Source organism: Macaca thibetana, chromosome 7 (genome assembly GCF_024542745.1).
Source record: "Macaca thibetana thibetana isolate TM-01 chromosome 7, ASM2454274v1, whole genome shotgun sequence".
Lineage (NCBI taxonomy): Eukaryota > Metazoa > Chordata > Mammalia > Primates > Cercopithecidae > Macaca > Macaca thibetana.
In genome coordinates, this window is record NC_065584.1 from 12,316,107 (window position 1) to 12,336,611 (window position 20,505).

Sequence of the window (20,505 nt, forward strand, 5' to 3'; positions counted from 1 at the left end):
GCTTGTATGTTAGATTTTTTTTTCACCTATTTCTATTTAAACTTCACCAAAAAAAAAAAAAAAAAAAAAAAGATCAAGGAATCATTTTTCCTCTCCATGCTCCCCTGGATTCTTCAAACAAAGGAAAAATTTTAGTAGGGGTTAGGTGGGAGAGGAGTGAGTGATAGGACTGGATTTGAAAAGGTCAGTTGTTGAAGAAGGAAAACAGAGGCAATAATTCTTTAAAAGCATAGTTGCCCAATTGTGATTTTCAGTACTGGTTTTGGTGATGACGGGAGAAAAGTCAAATGGGGCTGCCTGACTTGCAAGTAACAAACATTTCTGCTTTTTCTAGTTCCCACAGACCTACCCCCAACACACACACCTATCACCCCATCCATCCCACCACTGCTATTTGCTTTTCTTATAACAGTAAAGAGAATGCAAACAAATACTTCCTTCTGAAGCCCAAAACTGAATCTTAAAATCTTAAAAGTTGGCCCATGAGCGGTAAGGACACCAGAAGAATCTAAAATGCCTGCTTAAATCAGGCAGTGGATCTCATAGAGTCTACGGCAGGGTTTGGCAAAGTAGGCCCACCACTTGATCATACAAATAAAGTTTTATTAGAACACAGCCATGTCCATTTATATAGTGTTTTGGCAGCTTTCATACCATGATGATGACTTGACTCGATATGACAAAGACCATATGGCCTTCAAAGTCTGCAGCATTTACTGTGTGGCTCTTAACAGAAAAAATTTGCCAACCTCTAGCCTAGGGCAGTGGTTCGCAGCCCTGGCTCAGTGTCAGAATCACCTGGGGTACATTAAAAATGGAGATGTCAGGCTGAGCGCGGTGGCTCATGCCTGTAATCCCATAACTTTGGGAGGCCGAGATGGGTGGATCATGAGGTCTGGAGTTCGAGAGCATCCTGGCCTATATGGTGAAACGCTGTTTCTACTAAAAATACAAAAACTGAGCCGGGCATGGTGGCAGGTGCCTGTAGTCCCAGCTACTCGGGAGGCTGAGGCAGCAGAATCACTTGAACTGCGGAGGTGGAGGTTATTTCAGTGAGCTGAGGTCATGCCACTGCACTACAGCCTGGTGACAGAGCGAGGCTCCGTCTCAAAAAAAAAAAAAAAAAGCCAGGCTGGGCATGGTGGCTCACGCCTGTAACGCCTGTAATCCCAGCACTTTGGGAGGCCAAGGCAGGTGGATCACTTGAGGTCAGGAGCTCGAGACCAGCCTGGCCAACATGGTGAAACCCCATCTCTACTAGAAATACAAAAAATCGGCCAGGCATTGCAGTGCACGCCTGTAATCCCAGATACTCAGCAGGCTGAGGCAGCAGAATTGCTTGAACCTGGAAGGTGGAGGTTGCAGTGAGCTGAGACTGTGCCACTGCACTCCAGCCTGGGCAGCAGAGCCCAACTCCATCTCAAAATAAATAAATAAATAAATAAAAATAAATGAATAAAAAAGAAGAGAAATGCCCGAGTCTCCACCCCTAGGATTCAAACTCACTTAGTCTGGAATGGTGCCCAGGCACCTCTATTTTTTTTAAGTATCCCCAGATGACCAGCATGTGCCCCCAGGATTGAGAATCACAGGTGTAATCCCAGTGGGTTTTTTAAGATTGCAGAACTGGCGTTTGTCATCTACAGGGTTTCTACTCAGGAACAATGATCCAACTTTGACCTCAATGTCACGGTCCGGTTCTTGATGTCTGAGCTATTGGGTCTGGGGGGCATTAGGGAGACCTTGTAGTGATAAAAATCCCTGCAGGTACTCTGGTGACCAAACTTCCTCGAAAAGGTTGAAGGTGGTTGACATTACGGCGAGTTTGTATGTGTGTGTGTTACATATACACGCATGCACACACCCGGGCATGCATGAGTGTATACATTTAGACGGTTTGTATATATAGGTAACTTTTGTTTGTTTTCAAATGAGTGCATTTCAGAAAGACCAGGTGGTGTCTGCAGCATTGGTACTGTCACGTTGTCATAGCTCAGTCTCCTGGCTCCAGCTTATGCAGCCTCTGGTCTCTCTTGTGCTAATTAATGAGGAATGTTGGTGACACTTCCAGCTCCAGGAGAACTTGACACCTCTTGCCTTTCCTCATCATAGTTTCCAGTCTTTACCTCTCCTGCTCAGGGTAGAAACTTCGGTGCATGCTGTTGTCACTTTTTGTTGGCAGGTAGAAGTTGCAAATGGGAATTTCCGGGTTTGTTTTGCCCCTTGCGTTGAAAGCAAATATTAACCTCCTTGCCTTTCTCTTTGTCTTTCATGTGGATCCAGGTCTGCCTGTCCCAGCTGCTTTCCCCCTGGGGCATGCTCTCCTGGACGTACTAGCTGACTACTAGCCAGACTGGCCCACTTGTCCTGGTTTACTTAGGACTTTCCCAGTTTTAGCCCCAAATGTCCCATGCCCCAGGAGCCCCTTCAGTCCCAGGCAGATCTGGACAGTTGGTCACCATAATACTAGATCGTCTCCCAGCTGACTGGTCTTCGCATGCACTTGAAAACACAGATGTTTACAGGGTGAGTGTGGGGTTTTATTAAAGACAGATGTGCTTTAAAATGCACATCAGGGTCATTTGTATGAGGTTGTATGTTTTTCATCTTTTTTTAAAAAATAGCTGAACACAAGAGGTCAAGCTGATTCCTCTTGCTAGGCCTGTCGAGCTCTGTTCCTAAGGGACAGCACACCGGATCAGCCCTTCTTCTGCACTTGAGCCAGCCCAGGCATGACACAGATACTTCACAAAGGGCCTTCTCCAAGATGTTTGCTTTGAAGGGATTCAGGCAGCCGGGCAGGGTGCCGCAGAGGGGCTTGGCTCACAGTGACTAGAATAGACTTGTCTCTTGGCTGTGCCACCAGCTGCTGAGGCCAATCACTTCCCCTCTCTGAGACTCAGTTTCCTCATCCACATAGGAAACATGGCCACTCACCTGTGGAGGTGGCTGGGAGGATTATGAGGTTTTACAAAGGTTGATTTCCTCCCTTCCTTCCTTGCGCTGGGCCTAGTTCTTACTCAAAGTGGGCTTTAGCCAGGGCGGGCGCTGCTGTGATTACCACCCCACGTGACTGTGGCTTAGCTCAGTGAATATTTCTTTCTCACTCACAGTCCAGCAAGGGTATTCCTCCTTGGATGGCTTTACTGGGTGATCCTTGTCCACGGGGAGACATGGGACCCCACACTCCTTTCCTCGTATGGTTCTGTCCCCCCTCGAGGTCCATGGAGTCCTTCCAGGCCGTGGTCACAAGGCATGGAGGGTTGCGTGGGATTTTGCATGGGGCCATGTCTGGAAGTGGTGTACCTGGAGCCCACCCATGTTCTCCTAGCTGGAACTCGGTCATGCCACGCCATTCCCTGCACGGGAGGCTGGGAGATGTAGCATGGCTGTGTGCCAGAGAGGAGAAGGAAGTAGGGTTTGGCAAGCAGATGGCTGGCTGTGAGCACCAGTGGGTCGTCTCCCCCTGATTTATGAACATTTCTCTGTGCAGTCATACATCGCTTCACAGCGGGAATACATCCTGAGAATTGCATTGTTAGGCAGTTTTGTTGTGCAAACATTGTCGAGTGTGCTTACACAAAACTAGACGGTACCTTGTACTACACACCTCGGATCTATGGTGTAGCCTGTTGCTCCTAGACTTCTGTATAGCTTGTTACTGTGCTGAATACTGCAGATAATTGTAACACAGCAGTGTTTTTGCATCTAAACAATATATAAACATAGAAGAGGCACAGTAAAAATTAGATATAAAAGATAATGAATGGTATACCTGTATAGGACAGCTCCATTATAATCCTACGGGAACACCGTTGTATATGTGGTCCATCGTTGAAATGTCATTATATGGCACATGGCTATTTCCAAAGCAGGATTCTACAAGAAAGTTGTGATTCATTTTACACAGAAATGGGGTCTGGGTTCAAATGCACTTAGTATAAAAGTTAAACCAATTTCTTTATTGCAGGGCTTATCAGAGCCTTTCATTTACTAATCATAAACATCTATGCAAGGGGGCAGATTACATAATATGTTCTAAACTTAGCAAGATCTTCCTTTTTGGAGGGGCATTTTAGAACTCACACTCTGCAGAATATGGCTTGGAAAACACTGCTTTAGATGTTGCTCGAGTTAATATTCAGAAACCAGAATACTTTCACAAAAACATTGGTGTTAAAAGAAACCACCAAAATCTGTGGTTCTCAACAGAGAGTTTAGTCCCCCAGGGATCATGGTGTCAGGGACTCAGAAACTGAACCCTTATAGAATGTGAAAAGCAAACACTTATCTATCTCCATTGCATCTTTCCTTCCTTCCCTCCCTCTCTTCCTTCCTCCTTCCTTTTCTTACTTGTCTCCTTCCCTCCCTGCATTCATTCCTTCTTCTCAGACCTGGCAAAGGAAGCCCATGAGGTCTGTGTCTTAGTATTTACGCCTGAGTATAGTCATCAGTGTCTGTTAACTGGGTGTGTGAGTGATGTGTTCAGTACTATTTAAATCCTTGTCTCAGTTTCAGCCGGGCGCTTCAGGGCAGTCTGCCTGGATTGGTCCTGTCACCCTGGCCTGCCCATCTGGGTGAATGTTAAAATCCCTTTCTAAGCTGGTGTTTTTATGGCTGGCTGGCGTCACCTGTCATAAATCAAGGTGGGCTGAGGTTTAGCACTGAGGTTAGACAGAATCACTCACAGCAAAACTAGAGCGGTTTTATTTTTCTATTTTAGTTACAGGCACCAGCCCTATATATATATAGCTTAAACTTAATTTGGTGTGTAATTGGGACTAGCTCTTTGGAGCCCTGGGTTATGTGTTTTGGAGCAGCTGAGAAGCAGGGCATGGTGGGGCAGGACGTGGTATGTTAATTGGTGGCCTCTGGGACCCGTGAGAGAATTGGATTTAAGTCCCCAGTTAGAGTGAGCTTGGCAGTTTTATTTGAGTCTCTGCGGGCATGTACCCGGGAGACCACCGGTTTGTGCCGGCTCTAGCAGGTTACTCACTGTCTGCCCTGATGCCCGTCTGTCCTCCCTGGTCAGCATGGTGGCAAGGGGTGGTGGAGGAGCCCAAGAATGGGGGGGCGGAGGGCCTCTACAAGACTTGGCCTGCCACTTACCTGTAGTAGTTGCATGCTGCTCGGCGCATGGTCCCAAAGAGGGTTTTGCATTTTATTACCAAAGTCTCGATAAAAGGGACTTGGGTCAGAGCAAACATGGGGGGAGGAAAAACAAAGGAAATTAAATGCAAAATCACTGCTGGTGAAAAACCACATGGAGGCCTTGCCTTTAATACCGCCAGAGCCAACGGGGGAAGTGGCCCCCAGGAGTCGGAACCGAAGGACGTTGGCCTGGTATTCCTGAAGCCTGGCCCCTCTCTTGTTTAAAAAGAAATTGCCATTTAATTTGTTTCTGAGTTTTATTTCTCAAGTGAACCAGCATGAGGCCATGTAATGAGGTTGTGTTTCTGGGAGGTGTTGAAAGATGGGGAAAGGAGCGAAACCACCAAGCAGGGCTGGGCCGTGCCGGGAGTAAGGAGTGGCAGTGGGCTGTGGGAGGCAGCAGCGCTGAGGCCAGAGGGGCAGGCAGGGGCTGTCCGAGGGCTGGCTCCTCTACACGCCGTCAGTGGGGCAGGCTCGCCATTGTGTGGTCGGAGGGCGGGCCAGTTGGCTGGGCTCCTCACTTGGCTCAAGAGAAGAAAGATGTTTTTTCATCTGGTTTAAAGATCCACAGGGGCCCGCTCAAGCTGATGGAGTGAGATTGTGTGGCTGATGTGAGCCAAGAAGGACCCTTGCAGTTAGAAAGAATCTGAGCCATGGAGAAAAGGAATCCTTGGGCAAGGAGGAGAAGGGGTTTCCCGGAGAGCAGAGGTCAGCTCAGACCAACAATGAGCAAGTGCACGTAAAGCATCTCGGGAGGTCACTTATGTAAAAGGTTGGGCAAGAGATTTCTAGTCCAGGGAGCATCAGAGAAGCCCCCAGAGCCTGTCACCGATGGGGGCTGCGGCTGTCCTCTGGTGCTGAGACAGCTGTGCAGTGCTGGGCTTCTTGGGAAATGCTGCCTGGGGCATGGGAGCAGATGGGTGCCAAGGTCTTCTTGCCTCTGCACAAAACTGGAGTAAAGTTGCAAAGTGTGAGGCCTCCTGCCACCCTCCCTTCCCTGGCCTCCCAGTGGATGGGGACCTTCACTGTCAAATGATCCTCCCAGTGGTGACAGAGAGAACACAGGGTAGCCAGTCCCTCTCTGCCAGGTGACCATGCTGTCCCAGTCCTTAGTGTGTGACCCCCTGGCACACACACATAACCCCTGGGGTTCAGGTGGGAACCACCTTCTCTGCTCCCGCAAGCTCTGACTCCAGCTGGCCCCTCCCAGCCTCTGCAGGTGCCGGGTCTACTTGTCCAAAGGCGCTCGGCTCTGTGAGGACTGCGAAAGGCACTCTGCCCATCTGCAGGGCCTCTGTCCCTGGCCGTGAAGTGCTGTCAATTGGAAGAACAGATTAGCCTGTTGACTACACAACTTTTTTTGCACCCGGCGTGCACAGGCTTCATCGTCTCTTCAGCAGCCCTAGGAGGGAGTTATTATCTCCGTTTTACAGGGGAGTCCAGTAACTTACCCAAAATGAGCAATCATAGCCACGGCTGCATCTTTTAAGCACTTATGATGTGTCTTCCCCGTGCCAAGGTGTTTGGATGCTTTATCCCATGGAGGCCTCGTCATAGCTGTCCCTCCTTCTTGCTGTCACCTGCCTGCACGCTCTCCCTGGCCACCTAGTGCCTGACGAATAACCACGGCAGCCCCTCCCCACACCATTCCCACAGCCCCCACGTGGTGTGGCAAGGACAGCGCTAATGAACTTGGTCCTCACAACCCCATGAAGTGGGTACCATGATCCCTGTTGAACAGATGGGGAAACTGAGGCCCCAAGTACAGAACTGACCTTGTCCAAGGTCACTCAGAGGGGCTTGTTGGCAGAGCCCTCTTGTTGCTGAAACTCTTTTCTGTCTTCTGTGGGAGAAAGGTCGAGATAGGAGCAATGTGGGGTGGTCACACGGCCCCCCTGATGGCCTCTCCGCCTGGCACTGCTGCCACTCTGAGCTGGGTCATCAAGTGATCTGGGGCTGTCCTGTGCATGGCAGGATGTGGAGCAATGTCCCTGGCCTCTGCCCACTAGATGCCAGCAGCCCCTCCCCTCAGTCCTGGCAATCAAAAATATCTCCAGGCATTGCGGGATGTCCCCTGGGAGCCGTCACCCCGGGCTGAGAACCACTGGTTGAGAGCCAGGCCTTGAGGGATTCCAAGCTGCACGAGATGTTCTGTGTGGGGGCATGGGGTGAGGAAAGCTGGGAGGCCAGAGTACTTCCTGGAGGGGGGTTTGGAGCATTGAGACCCCCCAGCCTGGCTGAAGAGCAGACACCCCCAGGACGCTGCAGAGCAGTGGGAGGTGCTCCGCGCAGCACCTCAGCCGTCATGCGTTCAGATCCTGGCGTTTAACTGAGCGGCCATGTTCCTAAGCTCCCTGTGCCTCCGACTCCTTACCTGTAAAATGGGGACCACATGAGAGCAGCTGTGCAGGAATGTTTGAGGCTTACAGAAGAGACAAGTTATTGCATGGGAAGTGGCGGCTGCTGTCAAGCACCTCCCTGGAGGGACCTTCACTGCCCCGGTTGGCAGGGCAGGCTCACCCATTCACATGTCTCCGTCTCTGCACAGCTTGATGGCAGAGGGAAGGGGGGCTTTTTGCCCCTCACGCTGTGCTGCAGCTCACTCATCCTGGTGGCAGGTTCAGGGAGCCTGGTACCCCTCCGCCTTCCGCATGCCCAAGCGTCTGGGTGAGTGCATGTAGAGATGAAGCCACAGCTCGCCCCCTTTGTCTCCCTCCCCTCTCCCAAGCAGCGTCTCTGAAGCTGGAAACACTGGCCCCAATGGACCTGTCTGGATGGACGTCAAAGAATACGGCTCCCACGTGGAAGTTCTGATCTGCCGTTCACCTAGGCAAGACACCTCTCATGAGAATCAGATTCTGCCCAACTGTATGAATTCAGTGACTAAAGCCATTTGGAGATGGCCATTGTCAGGAAGAGCGCTTTAGACAAAGAAGGACGGGAAAATGACCGTTTTTTGGCCCAGTGCCCACAAGCCATTCCCCTTGCAATATTTCATTTAATTGTTTCAAGTGACTGTTGAGCCTGGGGTCCGTGGTGGAGCCTGTGTGTCTGGTTCTAGACTGCCTGGTCTTTATCCTTTGCCAGGCTGAGATGCTCATTGTCATTCTCTACCCCTCCCAAAGATGACCAAAAAATGATGCTAATCATCTCCTCTGGCTAAGATTTAAGTTTCCAAACTGTACATCCTCATCAACTGCAGAGCTGGTTAAATGCAGATTCCCAGGCCCCGGCCCCAGTGTGAGGCAGTAGGTCTAGAGTCCAGGAATTAGCATCTTAACTGTCATCCCAGAGGCTCATGACGTTCGTGACCCATGTGGGCCACACGTTGAGAAACTCTGAGCCACTTACTGATCACATTTAAATTGTATACAGGAGTACATGTGCTTGCTCTGTGTGTGTGTGTGTGTGTGTGTGTGTGTGTTTTCTCTGGGCATAATGAAATGTCAAGCAATTTTAGATATTTTTCCCTATGCTTTTCTGTATTTTAATTTTTTACAATGAGCTTATAATTTTTTATGAGCAGATAAAGCCGTCAAGACTTTCTCCTGGGCAGCAAAGAGCAGAAGTATTATCAATATGTAGAAAGTAGATGTGGGGCAAATGTGGACATAGAGACAAAAAGCCACAACTGTAAATAAACATTTTAACTCCTAGTGCCTGCAACCCTTCCTCTGTGACTCCAAACTCCTGAGCCAGCCACGGACAGCCTGGAGAAGAGAGGAATGCCCCACCTCCCATTTTCAAGTGATCTATCTGTTCATGGCACAGCAGAGCTAAAGACACAGCTAGGAATTTGGGCTGGTGCGGCTGAGCCAGGGCCAGGTCTCCCTCCCTTCTGTCTCGGCCCCTGGAGTCCAGGCCTAGCCAGCTCCTGCTCCTCCACCCGACCTGGCACTCGGGCACCCTGGCCAGCCAGGCAGAGCCAGGGATGGCGATTTTACAGCACTTTTATGACTCTATTCTTGCCCAGTAAACCCACACCGGGCCTCACAAACACTCTGTGAGAAGGCCAGGCCCTTCCAGAGAAATGGTTTCCTACACCTTTACAACGTGATAGGAAAAAAGGGGCCGTTGGATTTATGGAAACTATATAAAGTTTATGGAGTCTTGGCAGGCCAGAAGTAGAAAGAGTCTGCAGGATGGGGGATGGGCATCCCAAAGCGGAGAAGGCCATGAAAGAGCCGCAGACCTTCGTGTCAAGACACCAGTCAAAACGCCGGTGACCAGAGCAAAGCCGGGGGACTCTGGGGTGGAGGAAACTGGCCTTGCTTGCGGCAGCGGCTGTGGGGGTGCTTTCTGGGGTGATATCATTTCATCTCCATAGCAGTCCTGTGAGGGAGGCGAGGCCAACCTCATTCTGTGGAGGGGATACCAAGGCAAAGGTGTTTTGAAAATTGCAAATGTGCTCAAGGTCGCCCAGCCAGTGGTGCGTGGCGCTGAAGTGGATGTTCTGGGGCAGGCCTGAGTTCTTGCAGGCTCTCCTGTGTATTGAGCAATGCGTCCCAGTTTTAGGTCCGAATAACATGGTGTCCACACTCTGCTTCAGTTTGGGACTTGTCTGCTATTTGTAGTTGTCTCAGGGTCCCCTGGGGTCCTTCCGTCAGCCCCGTCCCCCTCTGTGGGTTAGCTTTGCTGTTGAAGCTGATTTGTGCTCAGGTCAGCCTGCTGGCTTTGGCTAGAACAGAAGTGAAGCCAACCCCTGGTTGGCTATGAATCAGGACAGAGTTAAAACAGAGGCTTTGCCTTTGGCCACCCCCTGCCTTGTTCCAGTTCTGCCAGCAGGTCCTCTTAGGGCCCTGCAGGAGAACCTCATGGGGTCTGAAGTCACCTTTTCCAGTTCCCGTCAGCCTTCGGCGCTCTAATCCATTGCTCCTTGCATGTGCACCTTGTGACAGCCATGTTTTCTCTCTTTTACTTATTTGGCTGTGAATTTTTGAAGTGCAGATTCCATGAATGCGTAATTCTTCATCTCTGGTTTTGCCCAGAGAACCTATCATAATTTCCAGAATATGGCAATTACTGCATAAATATCAGCTGGGAGGACGAATAGATGATTGGATGGATGGATGGATGGATGGATGGACGGATGGATGGATGGATGGACAGATGGATGAATGGATAGATGGATAAATGGATGGGTGGATAGATGGATGGATGGATGGATGGATGGATGGATGGATGGATGGATGGATAGGTAGATGGATGGATGGATGGATGGATGGATGGATGGATGGATGGATAGGTGGATGGATGGATGGATGGATAGATGAGTTATGTGTAGACTGTCAGATACCCATCTCCTCATTTACACCCTTGAGTGCAGTTAAACTGGCAACCTAACCCAGGTTCTCTGAGGCTTTTACTAAATGCACTTCTGTTTCAGGGGATATACCTTGTTCTCTCTGAAGCCATATGGAGAAACCAGCCTGAGTGTTTGAATGTGTGTGTAAATACTTTACGGTCCCCATAAACTTGTTTAAAGACAGGTGGGGGTAAAAGCATAAACCGGGACAGCCTTGTGGGAGGGCAATTTGGAAGTAGCTATTAAAATTTTTAATGTGCCTACCACTAAGACCCAGCAGTTCCACTTTTAGTTGTCATGGGCAAGATATATATTCTTCTATTTGTGCACAAAGAACCATGCACCAGGATGCTCATACAATGCTTATTTCTGCATTGCTTGAAACAGTGAGAAATGGGCAGTAGCCTTGATGTCCATCCATGGGGGGAACACCCAGACTCTGGAAAACACTGTAGCCATCAGAGAGATGAAGGTGGATCCATATGGCAAACTGGAGGATCTCCGATAGAGCTTGGGACAGACGCTCTCCAGGCTTCCAGGAGTCTCCAAGACTCTGGTACTCACTGGTCTCAGCAGATGTCTCCTCCCAACCTCATTCCTATTAACTTATTTTCCTCCTCCTTTCCCTCTCACCCATGAAACACAGTTTACTGGAATTCGTTCTTTAATTCTTATGCCTACTAGCCAGTGACCCGCCCTTCCAGAAAAGGAGGAAACAGAAAAGCAGTGATGTGCGTAGTTACCGTCCGCTGGCTCTTCAGTTAAAAAGATTGTAAGGCGTAATATTGAAACGTGATTTATGGGTGCCACATTCTACCACATAATGAGGCCAAGAGGAAAAAGGTCCCATTGTTTCAGAAAAGCATAGCCTTTGCTCTCCTGCAGGAGATAAATTGGCTCTTATTTTCTTATTGCTAAAGAAATGTGAAACAGTTTTAGGCATATGTGATATGGTCTTTCAATATGTTGAAATCCAGAACTGAGTGGTTGAGGAGCCGTCTGGCTCAGATACTGAAGGAAGTTTCCTGGAGGCCCGGCAGCTCACAGCCGAGGAGGCTGCAGCCTCGGGCCACCACACACCCTCACCCAGACGCTGGCACTGGGGCCCATCTCAGAAACACCCTCCGGGCCCAAGACAGCGAAGGCCACAGAACTCAGGAGAGAGCAGAAAAAGCACAGAATCCGGAGTTCCACCTCGACTGTTCATTAACTATTTGTCCCTCCGTTTCTTCATCTGTAAAACAGAAATGACAACCTTGCTATTAATTGTGTGACCTTGGACACGTTGCATCTCCCTGAGCACGATTGTCCCATCTGAAGGTCGTAGTAGCACCTGCCACAGAGGATGGTAGTAATGATTAAATTAGTTAATCCTTGTAAATTACCTAGGTCAGTGCCTGCCACATAGTAAGTGCTCAGTACTTTTTAAAAAAATCGCTGTGTGACTATTGCAGACACCTTCGCCATGATTGGAATAGCTGGAATCCAGACTCAAGGCTTCCATTTTCAGGGTTCTGGCTGGTGTGGGGCTGGCAGACCTGGGTGGGGATTCCCAGCTCTGCCTCTCTTCAGCTGAGCAAGTCACTGGAACCTCTCTGAGCCGCATTCTGTTCAGCTGTAAAATAATAGTTTGTACTTTGCAGGGGGTATTGTAAGGCAGTGGTCTCCAGCCTTTTTGGCACCAGGGACCAGTTTTGTGGAAGAGAATTTTTCCATGGGCAGGGTGGTGAGGGCAATGTTCTCATGCTCCTATGAAGATTTAATGCTTCTGCTGATCTGACAGGAGGTGGAGATCGGGCCATCATGCTCACTCCCCGCTGCTCACCACCTGCTGTGCTGACCAGCTCCTAACAGAGGCGGACCAGTACTGCTCCCCGGCCTGCGGGTTGGGGACCCCTGTTGTAAGGTTTAAAGATGAATGGAAACAAAGTGTCCGGGACACAGTGAGTGCTTGGCGGATGGCAGTCACCCTTAACAGTGAAAGATCTTTGCTAAGAAGCCTCTTTGTGTAATGCTCTCCCCTGGGAGGAGTCCGTTCCTGGTTTATGTCCTTCTGGTTCACTTTGGCTCAGCAGCATCTGCGGAACTCTTTATTCCTGGAGGGCGCAAAGTCTGCCCTGACTCTAGAAATAATAGCTACAAAGAAAAACCACTGGCAGCCCCTGTGCCAGGGACTGTGTGGAGCTGGCTCTGCAGGAGCCTGGGTGTCCTTAGAGCAGCTTGGAGAGTGAGCTCCTTGTCCTCAGTGTGCAGATCAGACGTGAGGGTCGGGGTCTGGCCCGGGCACACAAAGCTGAGAGATGGCAGGGCTCAGAGTCTGATCTTGGGCTGCCCAATCCCTTTCACCAGACTGTGGCACATTCCAGAGCCCCTACCCAATTCCTAATTATTGACTCCACTCCACCTCGACCCTGACTGCCCTCTCCCATCTCCTCATGCCCATCACTGCCACTGGGTGGCTATGCAGTTCCATTACAGCCTCTTGTGGGGTTGATTTGTAGTTTTTTCATCAGTGCTTCTTAGCTCGAACTGTCAGATGTCTCAATGTTTGCATTGGGTTGTAGAGAACGTTTTGTTCTGTGTGTCTGAATCTGTGGGTTTACATAGATGCTCAGGGGTTGGGCTGGGGAGCATGGGTTCTGGGTGCCAGGTAAGGCCTTGCCAACCCCTTCCAGAAAAGACTCTGTTCTTACATGGGACACCCTGGGGTTCTATCTGCCCTCCACCTAGAATCTCCCCTTGGGAAGGGGAAGGTGTGATTTTGCGTGTATTTCTTTTTCTCCCGGCTAATGGTGTTTCTTTGTTTTCAGTTGAGAGGGAAAATGTGCAGAAGAGGACCTTTACTCGATGGATAAATCTACATCTAGAAAAGGTAATGGGGCACTTGGGTGTTTGCTAAGTGATTGATTCATCTGTAAGTGAATTTACAGTTCCAGAGGGTGGAGCGGGAGCTGGGGACCTGTGCTCTTTTTGTTCTTCATTCATTTAAACGTTGATGAGTGCCTCCCCCTGCCGGTTACCAAGCTCAGGACTGGGGAGAGATGGCCGAGACAGCCTCTGCCCTCCTGGGATCATCAGTCTTGTCAGGGGAAGGAAAGAGAGGGTCTGTCTTTAAGTACAAATCTGAGCAGGTGGTGGAAGACATTCATTATTGAACACATCAGCACCTGAAAATCAGGTGTCGTTGGGCCTGAAACGCAGGTGTGCATCTTGATTGCCAGAACCGGGCTCTGTGAAGAGCCAAGAGCCATTTGTAGGTATTTGGATTGATTTTTGCAAGAACTCTGATTATCTTTGGACAAAGCTAGATTTCCTTCTAAAGTCACATCACGTTGCTATTTAATAATAATAATAGTAATAATAATATTACCTGGCTTTTTTGATGTACTTCACTCTGCATCAGGCATCCTGCATAGTGCCATACATGTGCCATGTCTCCTGTCATCCTCACGACGACTTGAATTACCCCCTCCTATCAGAAGGAGGAAACAGAGGCACGGAGACATAACGTGGCTTTCCTGGACTTTCTGTGGCTTCTCCTCTGTATTCAGCTTAGTGGCCCTTCTCTTCCTCTGTTTCTTTGTTTTCTTGCATTATTTGACCTGGCTGTTTTGAGTTGCGTTTTGTCTGCAAGCATCTCATGCACACTCCATAAAACAAAAGCAGCTGAATCAGCTCCCCCCTTGAAAGAGACTAACGGAAGAGCCACAGAGGAGAGGCAGTGATGGGAAGGGATGAAGAGTCCTGGGTGAGAAGGGGGATGGGAGCGGGCAGAAATCTCAGCCATCCTGGTTGGATGGACCTCAAGACTGTGGGCCTGGGGCTGGGAGAGGAGAGATGATTTTTCTCTTTTTTAGGAAGTTGATTTTTATCTACTCACTTCACCTCTTTCTCCTTAAGCACCACTATCTGGTTTTCCAGCTATACCCAGCAAGTAGTCTCAATTCTGTTTAAAACTAGGAGCACCCCACTTTCATGTTTGTAGGTGTATCTTCTCTCTTCTCCTCTTAAAAGGTTCAAGAGAGGCCAGGTGCAGTGGCTCATGCCTGTAATCCCAGCACTTTGGGAGGCTGAGGCAGGTGGATCACTTGAGTTCAGGAGTTTGAGACCAGCCTGGGCAACATGGTGAAACCTCGTCTCTACTAAAAATACAAAAATTAGCTGGGCATGGTGGCACATGCCCATAGTCCCAGCTACTGGGGAGGCTGAGACTGGAGAATCGCTTGAACCCAGGAGGTGGAGTTTGCAGTGAGCCGAGATCGCACCACTGCACTCCAGCCTGGGCGGCACAGCGAGACCCTGTCTCAAAAAACAAAACAAAACAAAAGGTTCGAGAGTAACTATTGACTGCCCTTATGGTTAACACAAAAGAAAGGTTCTCAGAGGAAATCACTGAAATGATTAGAAAGCAGAGAAAATAAATGTGGCTTTTAGGAAGGGGAGCTATTGACCACACTTCTAATTCACATAGTTTACCTTTAGGTCTAGGATGTTGTCCAGGCAGGCATTTGGCCACCCACACCTCTACTCCCCACGTGTAGAACGTGTGACGCAGTGCCACCACTTCACCTGGAGCATCCTGAACTCTACAGGTGAAAGATTGTGTCGCACATGAAGCTTATGAATCATCTGCCAGTTGTTTTGATTATTGGCACATTTTCGGCAATGCTGCTGAAGTGAAGTGTTATTTTGGGGGGGAAAAAAAGGAAAACTGGTCCCCAAACCTGAGATCACTGAGCTCTTAAATTAATGCCTGATGTGTGTCAGGGTAGCTGGAAATTCCTGCTGGGGACACACTAGAGCCATGGAGTATTTCTTTCTCTCTCTTTTTAAAATTAAAATAAATAAATACAGAAAAGTACAGAGGGTCATGTGGCGAATATCCCCGCACCCACTCACCGCCCCAAATGAACCTCTGTTCGCATTTATCATATCAAGGATTTTCTCCCTGGCCAAGTTCCTGCCCCTGTCTCAGGGCAGGTGGGTAGCGCCCACTCTGAAGATAAATCAGATAGCACCTGAAACTGATGTCTAATAAACAGGGCAAAATTAACAGCCATGTTTCCAACCTTGAGACTTTCAAGAACAACCTTTCATGTAAAGGAAACCCAGGAACTCCTTGGTGAATTGGGCTTAACTGCAATTTGAAGGCTGTCAGAAATATTTACTGAGTCTCTGGCTTCTGGAAAAATTCCTTAATTTACCGAAGGAGTTAGATCATGAAGAAAGCCCTGGGGGTGCTGTTTATTCGGCCATACCGATCTCATGAAGCCCACGGAGCGTTTGGGGCCCAAGGAGTGTTTTCCCTGGCGCGGGTTCAATTTCTCCCCCTGCCATCTCACAGGATGGACTCCGGCCAAGGCCTTGTTTGCTGCTGCTGCTGAGGCTCTTACAGGAACTGTCAATGGAAATTATTCTTCAGGTTTAACTCAGAAGTAAGGCTTGGCCACGGCCAGGGCTGGTAACTGGAAATTTTGTTAGTCCATTTATCAGGGGGTATTTTGTTCGGGTCTCGCGTTTTCTGCCTCGCATTAGCAGGAATAACATTTCCGTAAGAGCCTCAGTAACCTGATCCCGTCATGCTCAGGGTGGAATGTGCCCAAGGAGCTGCAGCAGTTTGCAAAGAAAATAATTTGCCTTTTGGTTCAAAGTCACTGTTGCCCTTGAAGCGAAGCCTTTTTCTATGCACCTGCGGGTGGAATTGCCCTGTATTTTGACTAACTGGGGGTAAAGGGACTCGTATAAAGGGTAAGGAAATGCCACCTTCCTCCATAAAAAATGAAACACAGGCCCTCCATGGCTGCCACGGGAAGGAGGCTTTCCCACAGGGAAAGGGTGGCTGGGCCGCAGTTCCGCTGTTTCCTGCCCCTGGGTCTCTGGCTGGTTATGGCTACCACCCTCCCATTGGCCTCAGGAGCTCCACGCCCCATTAATCCTGTCTCCCATGTGAGTGCCCAGCCTTCCCCTGTACCCAGGAGCAGAGAGAGCACCCAGACCAGGTGCTCTAACCTTGCCAAAGCCCCCAGTACAAAAAGGTAAACAGGGAATTCATGCTGGGGTGGGAGCTTATTAAGAATCAGGTTTCGGCTGGGCATGGTGGCTCATGCTTGTAATCCCAGCCCTTTGGGAGGCCAAGGCAGGAGGATATCACATGAGCCCAGGAATTTGAGACCAGGCTGGGCAACACAGAGAGACTCCATCTCTACAAAGAGTTTTAAAAATTAACCGGACGTGATGGCACATGCCTGTAGTTCCAACTATTTAAGAGGCTGGGATGGGAGGATCACCTGAGCTGAGGGTTTGAGACTGCAGTGAACTGTGATCATGCCACTGCACTCCAGCCTGGGCCACAGAGCAAGATATCATCTCAAAAAAAAAAAAAAAAAAGAAGAAGAAGATGCTAGAAGAAGAAGAAAAATGCAAGTTTCTGGACCCTGCTCCCAGAGATTCTGTTGCGATTAAGAGGAGTTATTATCAAGCTTGTTTAGACAGTAGAAATCTTTCTTCAAGCAAAGCGTTACCTAGAACCATAAATGTAGTCATCCTTCCGTCTCTGGGGTTCCACATCGGTGGGTTCAACCAACAGCACATAAAAAATATTCAGAAAAAAAAAGCTGCATCTGTACTGCATGTGTACAGAGTTGCTTCTTGTCATTACTCCCTAAACAATAGAGTATAACAACTATTTATATCACATTTACACTGGATTAGGTATTATAAGTAATCTAGAGGTGATTTTAAGTATATATGGGAGGATGTGCATAGATTATATACAAATACTTTACTATTATATATCAGGGACTTGAGCATCTGCAGATGTTGGTACCCGAGGGAAGTCCTGGAACCGATCCCGTATAGATACTGAGGGCTGACTGTACAGGCCAGTAAGAGCTGAGCCTCTCTGATTAAAGCGGGTGTAGTGGGATCAGCTGCCTCCTCCACCCCCCTCCCTCCCATAGGATATCCTAAAGCTGCTCTGCTGAAGTCTAAGGTTCCAGGGAACAGAGTTTGCAAATCCTCGCACTGGAGCATCTAACCCACAAGTTCCAGCCAGTTCTTTCGGCCATGTCCAGCCAAGCTCCTAGTGGATACCACCTGGACAGCAGACCCCTTCCAGGTCTAGACCCAGAGAGGAAAGCCCAGGGCACTTCTGTCTGTTTTCCTTCCCAGGCCCCCCTCCACACTCCAGATCCTGTTTAGGGAATTGCGTTTTCCCTTAGGGAGAAGGAAGTAGTCTATGGGAACTGAGGCTGGGGCTTCTGTTTACTGACCCAGGGAACCCAGAAAATGAGCGAGTGGGGCAGAGAGAAGGTGTTTCAAGAGCCGTTCACTACGAAGGGGCCGCCAACTGAGGACATCTCCCTTCCACTGATGGCCACAAGGCATACGCCTTCTGAATGAAATGTCTTCCTGAGGAGGGCATCCAAGGCTCTGCAGGCAGGAAGCCACTTAGCAGTCAGCAGGTGGTACTGGGCTGGGCAGGTGGGTGCTGTGCCAGGCTCCCTACCTGCATGATCTCACTGCATTCCAGCCCAGCCCTCTGACGAGGGCCAGATTCCTCACCTGACATTGCAGACAAATATACTGTCTTTGTGCAAGTGTGCAAGGTCAGGTTAGGCCCAGGGAGGTTAAAGAACATGCCCAAGGCCAAGTTGCTGTCAAGGTAGAACTTGGCTTTGAACGCAGGTGTGTCTAATGGCCTTGCTTCTCATTGGCTCATGTGAGAGGTGCAATGTTGATTTATCTCAGGAAGTTGGATTTTGTGGAGGAATAGAGGAGTAGCATGCAGCTGTTTTTTTTTTTTTTTTTTTTTTTTTTTTTTTTTTGGTACAACTTTAATGAGTTTGAGTTGTAATAATGAGCTTGAATTGCTTTTGTACCTAAACATATAAATACACATATACATACATATAGACATGTAAATCGACCTCTGAACCTTTGAGTTCCTAGTGAGCCTACACACGTGGGGTGAGGAAAGGATCCTTCCCTTCACCCAACCATCGAGCCATTCAGCAGGTCAGCTGCATCCTGCCAGCCGCACGCCCTCCTAGCCAGTTCTCACACACAAGCCCCCTTTCCTGGCTTCCCCTGGTAAGGGTCCCACCACCACCAAATTTGGTCTAAATCTTGGTGAAGCAATGACGGGCACCTCAGGAGGGCACACTTTTGAAGACTAAAGCAGTCTTGGAGATGGAGGAGCCCGACTGACACCGGACTGAAGCCTGGAGAGTAACTGGCCAGGGTCTTGTCATTGCCATGTGGATCTAGGGTGCGCTAGCGTTCGGCCCTTGTGGCTGGATACAGGAAACAGGACAATACCGAACAGCTAGCTTGACCAAATGCTGCGACTATCACTCATCCTCTTTGAACCTGTTTTTCCCAGTCTAAAGTGAAGGGCGGCCAGGCGCAGTGGCTCATGCCTGTAATCCCAGCACTTTGGGAGGCCGAGGTGGGCAGATCACCTGAGGTCAGGAATTGGAGACCAGCCTGGCCAACACGGTGAAACCCCGTCTCTACTAAAAGTACAAAAATTAGCTGGGCATGGTGGCAGGTGCCTGTAATCCCAGCTCCTCGGGAGGCTGAGGCAGGAGAATCACCTGAACCCGGGAGGCAGAAGTTGCAGTGAGCCGAAATTGTGCCACTGCACTCCTAAGCCTGGGTGACAGAGCGTGACTCTGTCTCAAAGAAAACAAAAAAACAAAAAAACAAATGAATAAATAAAATAAAATGAAGGGCTTGCACTAGGTAATTTCACATGAGCCCTCATAGAATTGTTTTATTCTACAGAAGGATATGGTCAAGATATGCCATTTCTTTCTGCCCTTAAGCATGTGGATGTGATCTAAACTTGGGATCTGAGATCTTCAGTTTGAAGGGCCCCCAAGGGTCACTGTTTGATCAACCGCCTGTTGGTGAATCTTCTCTGCAGCCTTCCTGCCAAGTGGCTGTGCCCTGCTGCCCGGGTGTCACCTCCAGGGGGATGGGCCTGCTACCTCCTTGGATGGGCGTTTCTACCTGTAAACAGAGCTGGATGTTTGGAAGTTTTCTCTTGAGCAGAAAGCTGCATCTCTGAAAATAGCTTTGTGGATACACAGGTTGCTAATTGGCTACTTTCTTCCCTTCTCTTTCAAAGTGCAACCCACCTCTAGAAGTTAAAGATTTATTCGTCGATATACAAGATGGCAAAATCCTAATGGCTTTGTTAGAAGTCCTGTCTGGGCGGAATCTGGTACGTATGTTACAGAAGGGTCAGAAAGAAAGAAAATGCAAAGGAAAACACTGTTGAGGTTTTCTTTTCAACACAAATACCTGGACATACCCTACACTAAGAAACTCTGAAGCGGTGACTCTTTTTATTAGTGCCTACGAGCCATATAATCATGTGGAACGAACTAGTACTTTTTTTTTAAGTCAATGTATTTTAGAAAATAAATGGCTAGTGTTTTCTGTGAGTCTGTTAAGGCTTAAGTTTAGAACTAAACAGTTAAAATTTAGCCAGCCAGCCATTATATAAACTAAAAGGATTGCTAAGAATTGGAAAAATCGGAAGAAAAAGGCCTTTTATCAACCACCCTAAGGCTAAAACTAGAACTGCTGGCTTCTAGAACATTCTTTTAAGTATGATTGAAGTTGAGCCAGCTGGAATGGACGTTCATTCCACTTTGGACATTAGCCAGACTTCTCCGTGTTGCATCCGTCTGCTGTGTGCAGATTGGCCCTTGTTCTCTTCACAGACAGCAGAGTTTCTCAGCCTTGGCACTGTTGACATTTGGGTCAGATAGTTTCTTGTTGTGGGAAGATGTCCTGTGCATTACAGGACATTTAGTATCTAACTGCTAAATAACAGTATCACCCCCATGTGTGACAGCTAACAAGCTCCCAGACATGATGAAATGTTCCATGAGGGGGCAAACTGATCCAGCCTAGAATGGTAGAAGTGTCAGGGTTGAGAAAGCCTGTTCCAGAGTCCAGTGTTTGATTTGGCCTTGGCAACCCATTGTACCTAACACAAAGGTGCAGCAATGGGGTCACGACTCTACCAAACCATA

At 48.8% G+C, this 20,505-nt stretch overlaps 1 protein-coding gene across 3 annotated transcripts in view; it reads left to right on the plus strand.

Moving 5' to 3' along the window:
- Positions 1-20,505, plus strand: part of CLMN (calmin) — a 132,790-nt gene that overhangs the window by 82,434 nt on the left and 29,851 nt on the right. For all 3 annotated transcript variants that reach the window (XM_050799030.1, XM_050799031.1, XM_050799032.1), the window contains exons 2-3: positions 13,267-13,328; positions 19,590-19,685. In XM_050799030.1, the coding sequence (XP_050654987.1) occupies positions 13,267-13,328; positions 19,590-19,685 (158 nt within the window). The remainder of the gene's footprint in view (positions 1-13,266; positions 13,329-19,589; positions 19,686-20,505) is intronic.